The 19438-nt window shown below is 34.6% G+C and overlaps 1 protein-coding gene across 12 annotated transcripts in view; it reads right to left on the reverse strand.

The window, feature by feature from the left end:
* LOC149561814 (pterin-4-alpha-carbinolamine dehydratase 2, mitochondrial-like) overlaps positions 1–19438 on the reverse strand; it is a 251085-nt gene that overhangs the window by 67530 nt on the left and 164117 nt on the right. For all 12 annotated transcript variants that reach the window (XM_089825348.1, XM_089825347.1, XM_089825345.1 and 9 more), the window contains one exon: positions 10855–10923. In XM_089825348.1, coding sequence (XP_089681474.1) covers positions 10855–10923 — 69 coding nt within the window. The remainder of the gene's footprint in view (positions 1–10854; positions 10924–19438) is intronic.

Here is a 19438-nt window from a genome sequence, read left to right on the forward strand (position 1 = left end):
GTCAATTCTTCAGTGATGCAACCATTTGAGGTGGTGAAATATCCACTGAATTTGGCATTCAGCAGAGTTCCATTCTGGAGTTCTTTTTGTGCTTAAAGTTGAGGAATAACCGAAGGGTTTGAAAAATATTAAAGGACTAACAAGAGAAGACCTGAAGATCCATCTTTGGCAGCCATTAGTAATCATTTTTTTCCTTCCTGCTACAGTACGAGCGAACAGTGTCGCGCTGCAATATTTATGCTTGATTCCGATTGCAACTTTCATCTCCATCCTTGGACATCACTATTATCAAGTTTCTCTTGCAACTATTAGTAGTTAGCACTGTAATCTTAGGCACATAATTTTGATGTTGTAAGTGATAACTTAGAATCAGATTTGACATTGTTGTAGTCATTATTGTAAGCCTATTTGTCTTAGCAAATTCATAGCAACATTGTACATGAGAATGAATTCAATAAAGAAGATATATGTTGCATACCATTTGTTTGACAAAATGCCCATCTAATAGTATATATGATCAGCATAATAGTTTTATGCCAATTGTTTGTCAAAATGTCAGTTGGCTGTAGGTATGCATTCCATATCTAGTTTCCATGTATATGCATTGAAAATACCAAAAAGAACTGCACTTGCATATTAATTCATCATAAGAGGTATTGTAATATCATTCGTGAACATTCTGAATTTCTTAGCATCATTTAAACGATATCAGACAATCTGAAACACAAACAAATCAGAAAAGAGAAAGGCAGTATACATGTGTTTGACAATATTCCTTGAGCTAAAATCAGTCAGTTTGGGCAAGGGATATTACATTGTGCACCCCTTGTACCTTTCTCATGGTTGGTTTCATGCTCTCCATATCTCTCTTGGTTCTTTCTATTAGATTTAATTGTATGTCTAGTAGATAAAACAATTAACACAGTAAAAAAGTGACTCTTGAATAACTAAGAGCAGCCTGACTTCTATTTATTGGAGATCTTGGTGACTGTGGGAGCAAAGTCAATTTCTTTTTATTTATGCTGATAATCAGGGACGGCTTCTTATAAACCTGCAATTTATATATATATAATGGAGAAATGCAATAACACATCGCAGATTGCTGAGACAAAATGCCTTTAATTGATAATGTGTTTTTAGCAATCTGCATGGCATCTATATATCAATGTAGAGACATGACTCCCGAAGAGTAGGCCACATAGAGTCATGCCTCTTCGGGGGGCATGATTTGTTAAGTGCATTAATATAATACGTAACACAACTTGCTGGCGGATGAATTACCAAGGAGCCCGATCACATATCAATGTGATATTATATACTTGGCTGCCCATAAGTAAACTGCTGATTATAATTAAAATGCAATTTGATATAATCCAAAGCATATATATATACATATATATGTGTGTATATATAGACATATATATATGTATATGCATTGAATTCAATAATCAGTAGTAACAACTTTATTTGTTATCTGTTACACATAAACACATTAGTATATCAAATAAATAATTACTTCTACTGATACTAAAACATTAACACTCCCTCTTTAGGGAGGGAGAAGTAAATACCATTAGAATTTCAGTATAAATTTAATCACTTTATCTGATCTTCATACTACAAAATTATGGACACTTATCATAATGCATATTTAAAAATCTCTAATTGTCTAAAACAATATCTAGAGAAACCATAATAAGAATGTTATCTATGATCTCTAATTGCTTGAGGCAATGTCTAGAGATGTCCATAAAAATCTGTTACTTATGATCTCTAATTGCTCGAGGCAATGTCTAAAGATGTCCATGATAATAACATGAATTCGTTATCTATGATCTCTAATTGCTTTAAGCAATGTCTAGAGATGTCCATCATAACAGGCCTATTACTTACAAGATTGTCACCTTGTAAATAATTACCTTTTGAATAAATATGTATTTGAAAGATCGTCACCTTTCATTACATATGATGCTACTAATAGCCAATAGAAGCATAAACACATATGAATTTAAAATTTAATTTAATATTCAATATTACAAATTAATCATACCAAGTTTTTCTCTGAAGTATTTCAACTTCACTTTAGCAAGAGGCTTGGTAAAGATGTCAGTTGTTTGCTCATTAGTACAGATATACTCTAATTGAATGATTCCTCAATTCACCATGTCTCGAATGTAATGAAAAGGAATTTCAATATGTTTGGAGCGATTGTGGAATACCGGATTGGTTGAAAATTTGATGCAACTTTGATTATCACAATGAATCACAGTGGGCTGCAAAGGTCTTTTAAACAAATCTGCTAACAACTTTCGTAATCATACCGCTTCTCTAGCACCCAAAGAGGATGCGATGTACTCTGCTTCAATGGAATTCAATGCAACTGAAGTCTGTTTTCTGCTGGACCAAGAAACCATGCCAAATCCTAAACTGAAGCAAGATCCAGAAGTACTTTTACGTTCAATGGGACTGCCTGCCCAATCAAAATTTGAATATCCATGAAGTTCGATGTTGACTTTCTCATATTTGATTCTCATTCCAATAGTACCTCTTAAGTATCTCAAAATGTATTTTGCTACATGTAGCTGTATCTTCTTTGGTGCAAACATAAATTGACTCAAGGTGTGAGTAGCATAGCATATGTCAGGACGAGTATTAACCAAATACATTAAAGATCCAATAATCTGCCTGAAGTAAGTAGAATCAGTAGGTTTAGATTGGATCATCTCATCTTTCAACTTATGTAAATTTACTTCCATAGGAGTAGCTGCAGGTTTACATTCCATCATCCCAAATTTAGTTAAGATATCCACGGTGTATTTTCCCTAATTCGAAATAATGCAGTTATCTTGCCGGCAGACTTCTAATCCAAGAAAGTAGTGGAGTCCTAAGTCTTTCATTTCAAACTCTGTTGTGGGTTTTTGTTTGCGTTTCTTTATGAGATATTCATCATAGACATGAGTTTTGTTGTCATGAGTATTGAACCCTTCTGATTTCTCAATGTAGACTTCTTCTTCAATCTTGTCGTTGAGGAATGTTGTTTTGACATCCATCTAGTGTACCTTCCAACCCTTGGATGCTACAATAGCGAAGATGGTTCTGATAGAAGTATATCTAGCAACTGGAGCAAAAGTTTCTTCATAATCGATGCCTTCTTTCTGTGAGAACCCTCATGCTACAAATCTGGCTTTGTATTTTTCGATGCTACCATCAGATGCATGTTTAATTTTGAACAGCCATTTGGAAGACACAACTGATTTGTGCTTAGGTCTTGGTACCACATCCCATACATCATTTTTTAAATATAGAGTTATATTCTTCAATCATTGCTTCTTTCCAAGACTGATCTGGAAGTGCTTCTTTCACATTAGAAGGTTCTATTTTTATAAGTTCAGTTAACAAGGCAACATAACATGATTGATTTCTTGTTCTTTTGTTCTCTCGCATAACTTCATCAGGTTCAACATGATTTTATTCTATCATTTTCCTAGTCTAGAGTGGCCTCTTTTTATTAGTGATATTTTCATATTCTTCAAGAATAGGCATAGTGGAAGAGGAGGGTTCAGAATCATCCTCCCTCTCAATTTTTGTTTGTTGATCTTCTTCAAGAGTAGACTCAGTAATAGATTCATCACTGTTTCTAGAAATTTTAAAGGCAGTATTTTCTTCAAACTTCACATCTCTGCTAATCTCAATTGTTCTTTGTCCTGGAATGAAGATTTTGTATCCTTTAGTTGTTTCACTATATCCAATAAATATTCCCTTTTTCCCAGAAGGTTCTAGTTTTGTTCTTTTCTCTTTAGGTATGTGAATATAAACTAGACATCCAAATATTCTCAAATGACTTAGATCAGGTTTAATGCCAGTGAATACTTCTTCTAGAGTGGTGTTTTCTAAAGCTAAGTGTGGGTATCTGTTTTGAATGTAGACAGCAGTATTAGATGCTTCGGCCCAGAAGGAAGTGTGAAGGTTTTGATCGTGCATCATAGCTCTGGCTAATTCAACAATTGATCTGCTTTTACACTCCGCAATTCCATTATGTTGAGGATTATAAGGTACAGAAAACTCCCTCTTAATCCCAACAATAATGTAGAAATTCTTAAAAATACCTAAGACATTCAACTCCATTGTCTGATCTTAGGATTTTTATTTTATGTCCCGACTAATTTTCAACTAAGGCTTTGAATTCTTTGAATTTAGCTAAAACTTTAGTTGATTGGTTTTGTTTCAAGAAATAGATCCAGGTTCTTCTAAAATAACCATCAATAAAAATTATATAGAAGAAGCATCCATTAAAAGAAGGTACAAACATAGGACCACAAAGATCAGTGTGGATTAGTTCAAGGATGGATTTAGATTTGTGATCACTTTTAGAAAATGATTGTCTAGTGTTTTTGCCTAGGGCACATCCTTTGCAAACATCTAAATGATCAATTTTTAGGCTAGGTAAACCTTTTACGATTTTTCCCATGGATGATAAAGTCCAGTAATTAAGGTGACCTAACCTCCTATGCCAAATTTCAATGGAGATTGATGTTTCATGAGTTAAAGCTAGTTTTGTATCTTGGCTATTACAAAGTTTGTAAAGACTTCCATCTCTGAAACCAATAGAAATAGCTTTCTTAATATTAGAATTCCTGGGCCAAGCTAGAACTTTGTCCTCTAGAAATGTGATTCTAAAACCTTGATCAGCAAGACCAGAAATAGAAACTAGGTTTCTTTTAATCCTTGGTACATATAAGACATTCTTGAGTTGTAGAGTGGTTCCTAAATTTAGTTGAATTGAATAGGAACCTATTCCTTTAATAGGATGAGTAGAGTTATCTCCAATGGTAACTTCTTCTGATGCTTGTTCGGAGAAGGTTTCAAATTTGTCTTTAAAACCGGTGATGTGATGAAATGCTCCGCTGTCGATGATCCAAGTGTTATTATTAGAATTTAACTCACTTGAAAGAGCTAAGTAAAATGCATAGTTTTCTCTTCCTTCTCTTTCTTCACCTTCTTCTTTGATTTCTGCTAGTGCTGCTTGAATTCTTTTCTTTTCAAGACAAAATTTGTGGGGGTGACCAATTTTGTCACATTTAAAACATCTAACTTTTGACCAATCACACTGCTTGAAGGATTTGTTGGACTCCTTGTTGAATTTGAATTTTCTCTTCTTATTTGATTTTACATGAAATGCTTTGATTTCTCCCTCTTGATTTGTATTCAGTCCTCTTGAGACTAGTCTAGATTCTTCTTGAGTGCATTCATTTTTTAATATATCAAATTTTGGAAGTTTGGGGCAAGAACTTAACCCTCGAATAAATGTTTCCCATGATAAAGGAAAACCTCTTAGAGCTATCATGCTGAGTTCTTTGTCATCAACTCGATTGTCCATTGTTGCTAGCTGGTCTTTTAGTTCATAAATTCTTAAAAAATATGAGGTGATTGATTCTCCATTTTTCATCTTAATGTATAGTAGATCTTGTTTTAAGATTAATAATCTACTAGTATTATTAATTTCAAATGTATCTTTAATTGTGGAGAACATTTCAAATGTAGTTTTCAGACTACATATTGATGGTATTATATGACCCTTTACGGAATCTATAATGATCTTCATTGTTTTGTTATTATGCCTTTTCCATGTTACTTTCTCTAATCCGTTTTCAGGCATGGCCATATTTGATTCAATAAATTCTTCTAATTCCATTTCCCTTAATATTATCATTACTCTAATTTTCCATGAAGAGAAATTTGATGCACCCTCAAGCCTATCTTCTAGTCTCATATGATTTACCATTTTAATAATTTAGAGTTTTAACCCCTTTTTCAAAAAACTGAGATTTTTGTATATATATTTTGTTTATTAGTTTTTCTTATCAGAATGGCTCTAATACCATGTTAGATTTAATTGTATGTCTGATAGATAAAACAATTAACACAGTAACAAAGTGACTCTTACTTGAATAACTGAGAGCAACCTAACCTTTATATATTGCAGATCTTGGTGACCGTGGGAGCAAAGTCAATTTCCTTTTATGTATGCTGATAATCAGGGATGACTTCTTATAAACATGCAATTTATATATATAATGGAGAAATGCAATAACACAGATCGCAAACTGCTGAGACAAAATGCCTTTAATTGATAATGTGTTTTCAGCAATCTGCACGACATCTATATATATATGTAGAGACATGACTCCCAAAGAGTCATGGCTCTACATGGCCTTTGGCCACGTAGAGTCATGCCTCTTCGGGGGGGCATGATTTATTATGTGCATTAATATAATACGTAACACAACTTGCCGACGGATGAATTACCAAGGAGCCCGATCACATAACAATGTGATATTATATACTTGGTTGCCGATAAGTAAACTATCGATGATAGTTAAAATGCAATTTGATATAATCCAAAGCATATATATATGTATGTATGTATGTATGTATCTATATATATATATGTATATGCATTGAATTCAATAATCAGTAGTAACAACTTTATCTAGTTATTTGTTACACATAAACACACATTAGTATATCAGATAAATAATTACTTCTATTGATGCTAAAACATTAACACTTTCAGGGTGGGTTCCCATCGATTTTGCATCCAGAACGACCACATTTCGCAAAACAGGATAGGCTTTGTTGACTTTGTGATTTGAGGGAGGCTGAGACAAAAACTCACTTCATTTTTCGATGCCCCATCTACAGTATTTATGCTTGATTCCGATTGCAACTTTCATCTCCATCCTTGGACATCACTATTATCAAGTTCCTCTTGCAACTATTAGTAGTTAGCATTGTAATCTTAGGCAAATAATTTTAATGTTGTAAGTGATAACTCAGAATCAGTTTGGCATTGTTGTAGCCATTATTGTAAGCCCATTTGTCTTGGCAGATTCATAGCAGCATTGTACATGGGAATGAATTCAATAAAGGAGATATATGTTGCATACCATTTGTTTGATAAAATGTCCATCTAATAGCATATATGATCAGCATCATAGTTGAAAAACTCGGTTTCAGCAATATCTCGGGTTGCTCAAAAAATTTGAAAAGCTCAAAATCGCCAAAAACTCAACAAAAAAATTGGTAATAAATAGGCACTTTTATCATTTGAAAAATATATTTTTTATAGATATATATTAATAAATAATTATGAAGACTATAAATAAATATATTTGTTCTCTATAATGAATATATAATTTATAAACACTATAAACTTATAAATGATGTTAATAAACAATGCATATGCATATTAGCTATACAGTATTATAATTTATTAGATATACAGGTATTGATTTATACTAATCTATAACTCTCTATAATGAATTTATTAATATACAATATTATACTACTTTAGTATTAATATACAATATTATACTATTTTAGTATTAATATATAATATAATAGTATTATAAATTTGTATTATACAGTATTATAAATTTACAAAACCAGTTCAAATAAGTTAAAATTTGTATATTATAAACTTATCTATAAACTCATGATCATCAATTCATAATTTATAGTTTTATAAATTTACAACTTATAGCTCTATAAAAATATATATAGTGATGTTGTGTATACAGGAGCATAGTAGAGATATGTATATGAGGAGATTTGACTGCTACGCCTTGAATTTCCAAGTCATTCATTGCGGATGAAATTCGGCATACTTAGACAAATTTATATTAAATTTCCAAAAATGTTTTCTATATGAAGACCAAAATTATTATGTGTATCCAACAATCAGCACTCCATGTGATGGCATCTTTGAGGCATATCTTCAAAATAGTTCTTGTGTCTGAATTTGTGCTTCTACGTTTTCTCAGTAGTCTGAATCTGTGTACCTTAATAGTCCTTAGCAATCGCACCTTTCCTCAGTAGCCATTGCAGCCCTTTTGTTAGCCGTCGTAGTCTACGGGAAAATGAAAAAACTCTATACATTTTTTAGAAAACTTTATTGTTTTTCAAGTTGACTCTATCAATGGGTTTTTGACCCAAAAATCGTAAAAACTATGATTTTTCATCCCAAATGCGGTGCAATTTTTTCAAAATATCGACGGCAATTTATTTGGCGATTATATCAACTACCAATCTTGCTTGCAGTATCTCGCGATATTAGCGATATATTGCAGTTTTCTTAAACTATGATCAGCATAATAGTTGTATGCCAATTTTTTGTCAAAAAGTCAGTTGGCTATAGTTATGCATTCCATATCTAGTTTCCATGTATATGCATTAAAAATACCAAAAAGAACTGCACTTGCATATTAGTTCATTGTAAGAGATACTATAATATCATTCGTGAACATTTTGAATTTCTTAGCATCATTCAAACTATATCAAACAATCTAAAACACAAAAAAATCAGAAAAGAGAAAGGCAGCATACAAGTGTTTGACAATATTCCTTGAGCTAAAATCAATCAGTTTGGGCAAGGGATATTACACATCTATCTGATCCACAAGGTCCAGCTCAAATCTTATCCCAACGATTATAGGACCATAATGGTAGGACACACTTTCTCTAAACTGTACGCCATAGTCCTTCATGACATTCTTTCTCGTGAGCATGATGGAAGGGATACCCCCTGACTCCCACTTTATTTGGGCACTACATCGATGAGTTGGAGGTGTTCCTCCATACTCCCTTTGTGGGGATGGTTTTCACTTACACTAGGTTTTGATCTCTATCCTACTATTCGCAAATGACGTGATCCTCATGGTTTCCTCTTTGGAGGGACTTTAGAGACTCCAGGATGCCCTTGCTTCTTTTGGCTATAGCTGACAATGAACCTAAGTAAGACTACGGTGATGGTCTTTAATTCTCTTAAGACCTCACGCTTTCACTTCTTTTTTCAAGGCAAGGAGATTGAGATTGCCTCCTCGTAAACTTATTTGGGGGTTAAGTTTTCCAGCCTACGTTTTAGCTTGCAAACGACGGTCCAACCTCACATCAACAAAGGCCCTCACATCAACAAAGGCTACAATTCTTTGGCCCTTGTAAAGAGACGCTACTTAAGAGTTAAGACATCATTTCTAGGACACTAGGTCCATGTTGATTTTTTTGGACTCTTTGATTAGACCGACTCAATTGCTTGAGGGTCGTCTTTACTAGAGTCTGATTGTGCTCTATGGAGAAATTCCAAACCCTTCTTCTCCAGCAGATTATTAGATGTAGACAACATACCCCTCACAGTATTGTCATTACCGAATTCAGGGCCCATCACTTAAGACTTGGTACTATCTTTGATTTAATCTGGTTCTTACATCACCGTAACCCTAATTTGTTGCAATTGCGATTTTAGGGCATATTAGGAAGGGGACATCACAAAGGCTCTCCAAAAACATCAACAAGTATGATGTTGATGTCAATCTACTAGGATGGAATATTTATTAGTAGATCTAAATAAATCAAAGTAACAATTGTTGATTGCATAGGCCCACCAATAACAATTAGCTTAAATATTCACCAAACCCCATTTGCATTCCATGAGAAGTATTGGCAATAATGCATAAAGACTAAGGCCCCACACAACTATCTTATGTTTAGCTTCCTAAGGGAGTGCTTATTTCTTTAGTTCATATACCTATATCTAGAAGTGGTATGGCTTGTACCACGTCATATATAACCTGCAAAACCCCCTTCAACTCCTTTAATCCTGCAAGGAATCAGCATATAAAGGATCCAAGTCTAGAGAATCTCTTTCTAACCAATTTAGAAGGAACCAAGAATCGACCCAACTCCCGACATGCAATCTCAAAATCTGTAGAGCTATTATGAATGGTACAAAGTCAAACCAACAAACTAGGACCCCCAATTACCCTATCAACTCATCAAGAAGTCTACACAAAGTTAGATTATCAAAATACACCAAAATTAGAGGTAAATACCCTTATGATATCCAAAAAAGAGGTACAAGCTACTTCAAGAAATGTACGGCCAGCAAGGGGAAGAGCTAAAACCACCTTGAACAAGCTCTTCAAACCATGGATAAACTTCAGAAACCATGATAGATTAGCAATATCAAAACACTTCAAATTACTCTAACTGAAGCACAATGGTGGCTTCTAGATAAAACCACACCTATCTAGCTAGATATTATCACTCATATCCAAGACCAAAAATCTAAAGAGGGTTTTCATCCTCAAAACATTGTGGAAGTACACAAATTTATTCCAACAACATAATAATATCAAATCTTCAGGACATTCACAAAAGAGACCCAACACCTTATATAGCTTTTTGGAAAGGATTTCGTAATTTAAAAATTATGACTCATTTTCCTTAAAGCTCATCAATTTGCACATAATTATAACATTTCATATGTAAAAGTTCCCTTGTGCAAAAGCCCACTTAACTAAGCATCCAACTTTTAAAACACTTCATTCGCTTTCCAACAAGCTATTACACTAAGTTGTTCTTTGATTGTTTCTCAATATTAGACAAACATTAATTAACTCTTCAACAACTTAACCAAGTTGTGAAAGCACTAAAATTGAATTAAATCAAACTATGATCCCACTAGGATAATACTGGAGATGTATGATGATCTAAGTCAATCAGGCAACTTCTTAAAAATAAGTATGCTCTCCAAGAGCACCCCACAAGTTCAAAACATTTCTGAAAATATCATGGCAATCCATACTTCTAAGTGGGCTCATTGCCAAAAACAATAAATCGTTAATACTGAACCTACGATCTCCAAGAAGTCTGGAGGTTTCCCCAGCACACCTAAAAGCTTACAAGAAATTGCAAAAACTAGCTATAAGCTCATAAAACAATAAAAAGGGGGCATTGCACAAATCAAATAACCACAATTGATTTATCAACAATATCGTAAAATATAATGAACCTTACCTATTGAGTGTGTCCATATGTCTATACTAGCATTATTCCAGTTGACAAGATGGAGATCAGGATGATGACCTGCAAAAGGTTCATAGTATATGATTACATAAATATTATTACTAGAATATCTCACCTAACTGTTGTTGAATCTTTCTATAAATCTGAAGAGATTGTTGAATCCTCTTTAATTAAAATGTTCTAGAAAATGTCTTAACATTTTCATCCTTTTTCTCACATTAACATAATGCAATCAAATTAACATCTATTCATTTTTTCAAACTCTTGCATATGCACACCAAATTACAACCTATGCATACAATAATATTATAAGTATCAAAATGTGTTTAGCTTACTATTACAAATGAAATCACCCTTTAAAGTTCTATCCTTACAAGTTTTTCAAATTTACGAACTGAAAAACATGTTTCCTGATAATAATAATAATGACAAGAACTTTGTTGAATAATAACTAGCAATAGAGAATTCTAAGTATTAACATATATTAAATTCCACCATCATAAAGCATTTTAAAAGGAGTTACATTACACTCAAATATTAAGTATAGCTTCTAGGTATTAACTCCACAAATATTCCTTCATAGCAGATTGACATCAACATCATACTTCCAAATGTAATTATCTACTTTTTGTATTGGTTCTATGATCTATCATATGTTTCAGATATTTATATTATAAAAATGTTTATCATTGTGTATAAAAAAAATTACCAAGCCTAAAAACTGTTTTCAATCTGAAGATGATACGATATAAGCACAATGGCTTTAATGAATAGAACACACATTGCCACAAACACGCACGTAAAGTCATTTGAATTATATAATTACAAGTCCTAGGATACTTCAAGAGGAAGAAGCATCTACAAGAAGAAAGATGTACACAGATGTATACACTATTTAAAATGAATAAAATGCAATATCCCTTTGCTGTGACTATATCTCACGTATAATAAGACATTATAACTCACATGACTATCACATGACTATATCTTATCATTTCCTTCACCTGTAGGCTTTATGTTGTCCATGTGGAAAGTATAACTCAAATACTAACTCAGATTCTTAGCTTCAATTTGTGATCTGTCTTTGCAATCAACTAAATGGTACCGGATTGATCCCTAGTGTTTGTATGCAAACATCAGGAAGTGTAGCTTCATTCTTGAAAGAGGTTTGAGGATATGAAGTGGAGTTTGTAGGATGACAGATAAAACCTCCACCAAATGCAGCACGCGTTCAGATTGAGTAGACTTATATCCACAATATCATGAAGAACTAACAATTTATTCCTCCAGAATGGGTGACTCGTGAAAAGCTTATGTTGTCTTATGTTCACAAAATTACGTATATTGTTAATGTTTTAACTTGTAAATATACAACACAAAATGGAAAGTGTAAGATAATATGAATTTGTCCGGGAGGCTCCCTTTTGAAGAATTAAGGAAACAATAAATTTCCTTCACAAAATGTCAGTAAGTCATTTTAAGAACATATAGAACTAGTGTAATTTTGTTTAGAATGTAAAGAAAACTAACTTAAAGCAAACCTATCTTTTTGTTCCCAGGCTCAAGCATAAGGCCAAACAACACCTAAGCACCAAAAAAAGGATTCTGATATTCTTTATAAAAAAGAGACAATCACTTCTTCTGGCTAATATCAAAGACTAAATAAAGAAGAGTACAAACTAGAATTGGATTTACAACATTACACATAAAAAAAAGTATTTTGAAAAAGAAAATTGCACATAAAGCTACAATTATCTCTGTCATTGATCTACAGTTTCCTTCCTAAGCACTTTCAGCATGGTGATTGTTATCTCACTCAACGAGTTCCCATAAGCTAATGAGTTAGGGGTTAGCAGACTCATAGTGACAGTCTGATCAAACTTATTTGGCCACAACAAGTGCTGTATTGAATTCGGCCAATTGAGTTTCCAACTACACCCTTTTAGGAGCAGATTTGCACAATTTGTCCAAACTATTTTTAGCAAGAGTCAAACTGGACATTGACTTAGCCAGTTGGCAGTATTCATATTTTGAGATGTTAATTAAAGAGGGTGGTGATGATTTTCAGGTTTTAATGTGGCACAGAGCATTTAATAAACAGCATTAAGTTATAAACTTAAAATAAAAAATATAACTTTGACATTATTTAATTTATTAATATTTGTTTATATAGGATTCAAGGTTAAAATTAAAACTGCTCTTGGAAAACATTAAATAAAGTAGCCTTATGGGGATTGGGCGCCAATATTGGGAGTGTAATGTTCCCTTTTTAGCATTCATAGCATGATGTTGTCGTTAGCCTATTTCCCCATGGTCCCGTAGGCTAACCAGGACATTAAAGGGGCTTAGAGGCCATTTGGCCTAGATAGTTTCAGTTGCAGGTCTTTCTGAGGGGTTTTGAGGCAACTTTGGGCATACTTACTATTTATAGTAAGTCATCTTGGGCATGGGTGGACATCCAGTGGCAGCGGTATGTCGATGGTCATTGTTTAAAATCGGCAAGAAGACTTGTTTATCATTGATAAGATTTGCTTTGCATTGATAAAACTATTTTATAAAGTTAAATTTAAATATTTAACTTTATTAATGCATAGACTATAGTTTGTGGAAAATACTTAAATTAAATGAGTCCCCTTTATTTTATAACACATTGGAGACATAAGTTACATAAAGGGAGTTATGTTTTATAGCACATTGAGAAAACGAAGGATGGAGCTCTTGTGAGAACACTATAAAAGAAATAGAAGAGCTTCTTTTAAGCAGGCTTGGAAAATATCACAGAAATTGAAAAATTTTCTGGAGATTATGTCTCAATAGTTTGAAGGACGAAATCCCTTCAAGCTAGAAATCTTGACGCCATTGAAAGATATGGTCTTGAGATTCAATAGGGTAGCAGTCTGAAAAAGCAGTACGAAAAAGCGAAACCGAAAAAGCAGACCGAAAAAAGCAGTCCGAAAAAAGCGGAACCGAAAAAGCAGCCCGAAAAAAGCGGAACCGAAAAAGCAGGTGGAAAAAGCAATCCGTAAAAGCAGTTCAAAAAGCGGAACCAAAAAAGCAGGCTGAAAAAGCGGGTACGAAAAAGCAGGCCAAAAAAACAGTTCGAAAAAAGCAAAGCAGAAGGGGCAGCATAGAAGGAAATTATTTCAGCCATCTATAACCAAGTTCTTTGTTAGTATTGTTTTTAGGGTGTTATAAGCTTTCAACTGTAAGTGTGCATTATACCAACATTATCATTTTGTAATCCATGTAAATGCCAAAGTCTTGGCCATATTTCATGAGCATTGTAATTTTCATTGCAATTAAGAAGATAATAGTTGCTGATGTCATTTAAGCAATTTAATATCATTATTTATCAGCTAGTTAGTTTGCATACCAACTATTTGTAAAAATGCCAGTTGGTTGTAGGTGTTCATTTCTCATGCTTAGATCATATATATGCACTGAATATTGTCAAATTTAGTAGCACACTCATGTTAGGTCATTTGTGTAGTCCATTGTAGTCTTCTAGCACAAGATTTTCATTAATGCAAATTGTAAAAAGGTCATTTGAAGCTAGCTGAAATACTATATCAGTCAAACGTCCCTTGCATGTGAATTGTTTGACAAAATTCCTTGAGCTTTCATCAGCATTTTTGAGGGCAAATTTGAGGAGGGTTATTACAGTGGTATCAGAGCTTGCTTGCAAAGTGTTTGATGAAATGTCAAACAACTGAAGTATAAAGATTTTTGGTGTTTGAAGAAATTATAACCTATTGGGGTTATTACAGTGGTATCAGAGCTATAAGTCCTGCCATCCTGTGGAGGTCTTATAGGGAATTTGGATGGCAGTATTACAGACGATAGCTATTATGAGGTTACTCCTTTGGACAGTATACCAGGGGTAGAGTATACGAGTTTGACCAGCCAGCACAATCATGTGCCTAGTCAGCTGAGAGTTAGTGAGCAAGACATTGCTATCGCTTGCCAGCATTTCGATGCCGCTTGTCAGTTGTTAGCAATTTATGGATGGGGTTCTCCTACTAGTGATGAGCAGGGAGGCAGTTATCTTTCTTTGACAGAGATCCACTCTTTATGGGAGGCTATTCGGTTTCTGAGACAGAATTATCTGCAGTTGGTAGCCGACAGAGATTATCTTATGGAGTGGGGCAGTACATCATATGACGCATTATTGGTCAAGGAAGATGAGGTGAGTGAGCTTACTCAGCAGCTCGAGATGACTTCTGAGTTTCTTGAGAGTACACAATTGGCTTTCGAGGAGTCACAGTTCCATTTGGCTAAGGTGACCATGGAGTTAGAGCGACTTCAGTCTTTACCAGATTCTGTACAATCACAGACCATGGTGTTTGGTGATCCACGGATGTCCATGGTCGAGGTTGATAGAGGTAGTGGAGATGAGGATATATCTGTCCACGACACTATTATTGGCATATTTGGTGCATTTCCACTGGAGGCAGGTTCAACTGAGTTGGGCGCTGCAGCTGAGCATTGTGATATGTTTGACTTGGAGGGCACAGAGACTAGTGATGTTGTTGTTGATTCTGCACTCTTGGCTATATCATCCTTTGACTTAGCTGATGATCAGTCACAGTTGGTCATATCACATCTGCAGGATGAGTCTTTGACTGAGATTGGTTCTTTTTACCGGTAATATACTAAAGGATATGTTCATCGGTTTGCTTTTGATCCATGTGTTGAGGAGTTGATGGCAAATAGGTTTGGACTGGGCTCTCATTTTTGCTATCTACCGTGTAATGACTATTCACCATCAGCAGTGCATGGGTGTTATGGTTATGAGACAGTGGCCGGTAATATGTAGAGTTGTGTTAACTGCAGCAGATGTACAGTGTGTGGATTCTTTGTATTTGGTGCAGTTTCATGTGGGAGTAGTCACTATTGTAGCAGAGTTGGAGTGTGCATTCCACATAACACGGTGGGTTGTGTGGATGGTGTTTATAATGTTGATAGTTTGGGTGATCTACTCTACTCGGGGTCTAATATTTTGAGAGTGTGTGCCTCGTGGGTTCCTGACTATGGCAGTAGTCAATTTTGAGTTCAGTTGCACCGTGATTCACGATTCATTTATGGATTCCTCTTGGTTAATTTTCACAAGTTGTTGCAGGAGCCTATGTTGACTGACAACAATATAGTTCATGACTACATTTGGGATCCACGTGGATTGATTGGGTTGTTGTTCGGCCATTGCTTGGGGACAAGCAATTTTGGGAAGGGCGGACTGTAATGTTCCCTTTTTAGCATTCATAGCATGATGTTGTCGTTAGCCTATTTCCCCATGGTCCCATAGGCTAACCAGGACATTAAAGGGGCTTAGAGGCCATTTGGCCTAGATAGTTTCAGTTGCAGGTCTTTCTGAGGGGTTTTGAGGCAACTTTGGGCATACTTACTATTTATAGTAAGTCATCTTGGGCATGGGTGGACATCCAGTGGCAGCGGTATGTCGATGGTAATTGTTTAAAATCGGCAAGAAGACTTGTTTATCATTGATAAGATTTGTTTTGCATTGATAAAGCTATTTTATAAAGTTAAATTTAAATATTTAACTTTATTAATGCATAGACTATAGTTTGTGGGAAATATTTAAATTAAAAGAGTCCCCTTTATTTTATAACACATTGGAGACATAAGTTACATAAAGGGAGTTATGTTTTATCCCACATTGAGAAAACGAAGAATGGAGCTCTTGTGAGAACACTATAAAAGAAATAGAAGAGCTTCTTTTAAGCAGGCTTGGAAAATATCACAGAAATTGAAAAAATTTCTGGAGATTATGTCTCAATAGTTTGAAAGACGAAATCCCTTCAAGCTGGAAATCTTGACGCCATTGAAAGATATGGTCATGAGATTCAATAGGGTAGTAGTCTGAAAAAGCAGTACGAAAAAGCGAAACCGAAAAAGCAGGCCAAAAAAAAAGTCTGAAAAAAGCGGAACCGAAAAAGCAGCCCGAAAAAAGAGGAACCGAAAAAGCAGGCTGAAAAAGCGGGTACGAAAAAGCAGGCCAAAAAAGCAGTTCGAAAAAAGCAAAGCAGAAGGGGCAGCATAGAAGGAAATTATTTCAGCCATCTACAACCAGGTTCTTTGTTAGTATTGTTTTTAGGGTGTTATAAGCTTTCAGCTGTAAGTGTGCATTATACCAACATTATCATTTTGTAATCCATGTAAATGCCAAAGTCTTGGCCATATTTCATGAGCATTGTAATTTTCATTGCAATTAAGAAGATAATAGTTGCTAATGTCATTTAAGCAATTTAATATCATTATTTATTAGCTAGTTAGTTTGCATACCAACTGTTTGTAAAAATGCCAGTTGGTTGTAGGTGTTCATTTCTCATGCTTAGATCATATATATGCACTGAATATTGTCAAATTTAGTAGCACACTCATGTTAGGTCATTTGTGTAGTCCATTGTAGTCTTCTAGCACAAGATTTTCATTAATGCAAATTGTAAAAAGGTCATTTGAAGCTAGCTGAAATACTATATCAGTCAAACGTCCCTTGCATGTGAATTGTTTGATGAAATTCCTTGAGCTTTCATCAGCATTTTTGAGGGCAGATTTGAGGAGGGTTATTACAGTGGTATCAGAGCTTGCTTGCAAAGTGTTTGATGAAATGTCAAACAACTGAAGTATAAAGATTTTTGGTGTTTGAAGAAGTTATAACCTATTGGGGTTATAACCTATTTTTGAATTGCTTTTACGGATTGCTTTTTCCGCCTGCTTTTTCGGTTCCGCTTTTTTCGGGCTGCTTTTTCGGCCTGCTTTTTCGGTTCCGCTTTTTTCGGATTGCTTTTTTCAGCTTGCTTTTTCGGTTTCGCTTTTTCATACTGCTTTTTCAGACTGCTACCCTATTGAATCTCAAGACCATATCTTTCAATGGCGTCAAGATTTCCAGCTTTTAGGGATTTTGTCCTTCAAACTATTGAGACATAATCTCCAAAAAATTTCCCAATTTCTGTGATATTTTCCAAGCCTGCTTAAAAGAAGCTCTTCTATTTCTTTTATAGTGTTCTCACAAGAGCTCCATCCTTCGTTTTCTCAATGTGGGATAAAACGTAACTCCCTTTATGTAACTTATGTCTCCAATGTGTTATAAAATAAAGGGGACTCTTTTAATTTAAATATTTCCCACAAACTATAGTCTATGCATTAATAAAGTTAAATATTTAAATTTAACTTTATAAAATAGTTTTATCAATGCAAAACAAATCTTATCAATGATAAACAAGTCTTCTTGCCGATTATAAACAATTACCATCGACATACCGCTGCCACTGGATGTCCACCCATGCCCAAGATGACTTACTATAAATAGTAAGTATGCCCAAAGTTGCCTCAAAACCCCTCAGAAAGACCTGCAACTGAAACTATCTAGGCCAAATGGCCTCTAAGCCCCTTTAATGTCCTAGTTAGCCTACGGGACCATGGGGAAATAGGCTAACGACAACATCATGCTATGAATGCTAAAAGGGGAACATTACAGAGAGACATGGTGTTTAAAATTAAACTTAAAGGAGGCATGAAGCTTTCAGGAGGCTATTTATTTGATTTTGAGCTCATTTTACAATATGTTTGGATGATATTTCGTTAATAAATTTGGCTGAATTAAAAATTTTCATTCTTGTGCCTTTTTGAAAATGGCAACCTTGCAAAGCACATCCTCTATCTTAGTGAAAGATCTAATCTAGATGGTTCATTGGTGATTTCAATCAAGAACGTCCTCTATGTTAGTGAAAGTTCTAATCTGGCGGAATCATTGGCGATTTCACTCAAGAACTATTATGATAAAGTCAATCACGGTCCTTCATAACAAATTTTGACCGAATATCACTGTTTGATGCTGACTTTGGATCGAATTCAAACCAAGTTTGAATGACTAACTAATCGACTAGCGAATTTAGTATCTGGGGCTAGAATGCCTGCTTCTCTGGCTTATGCTTCCTTATTCTTAATTACCATTTCTGGCAAGGCTTGTCATTTTCAATTTGTGGGCTTGACGTAATTCCCTTCTTGTAATCAGTGTCTGGTTTATACTGATTATTACTTCTCCTGGATAATATTGATCATTATTTCTTACACTTCCCCTAATGACTAGGTGCGAATGATGCTTGTTCTGTTGACTGGGTGAGTTTAGAATGCTACAGCATTTTAGATTGCAACTGTCTAACCACCTTCATTCTTAGTCCTTTGCTCCTACGATGCTAGGATGGAGTCCCCCAATACATCATCGTTGGTCTTCTCAGTAAACTCGAACACGGAATATCAACCACCGATTCTTTCATCCGTCTATGGCATGAATATATTATTTATTTGTCTGTGCTACTGGTAATTCTATATAGTTTTATTTTTTTTATTCCACTCCCTGCTGCTGACTGGATGCCTATTTGTATGTTGATTTGTCTATCCCCTGACTGCCTGTATTTAAGCTTGAATGAAATAAGATATTTTGGGAATATAGATTATAAGGTGGACAATGGAAGTTTGGTCGCATATTCCTCCACATGGTATGACTCATATTTCCACTGTCTTCTACTTGCTGGGGTTGATGTTATTCCTTGCGTAT

The sequence above is a fragment of the Cupressus sempervirens genome, chromosome 4, assembly GCF_028749045.1.
Source record: "Cupressus sempervirens isolate cs-2001-9-10 chromosome 4, ASM2874904v1, whole genome shotgun sequence".
NCBI classification, from domain to species: domain Eukaryota; kingdom Viridiplantae; phylum Streptophyta; class Pinopsida; order Cupressales; family Cupressaceae; genus Cupressus; species Cupressus sempervirens.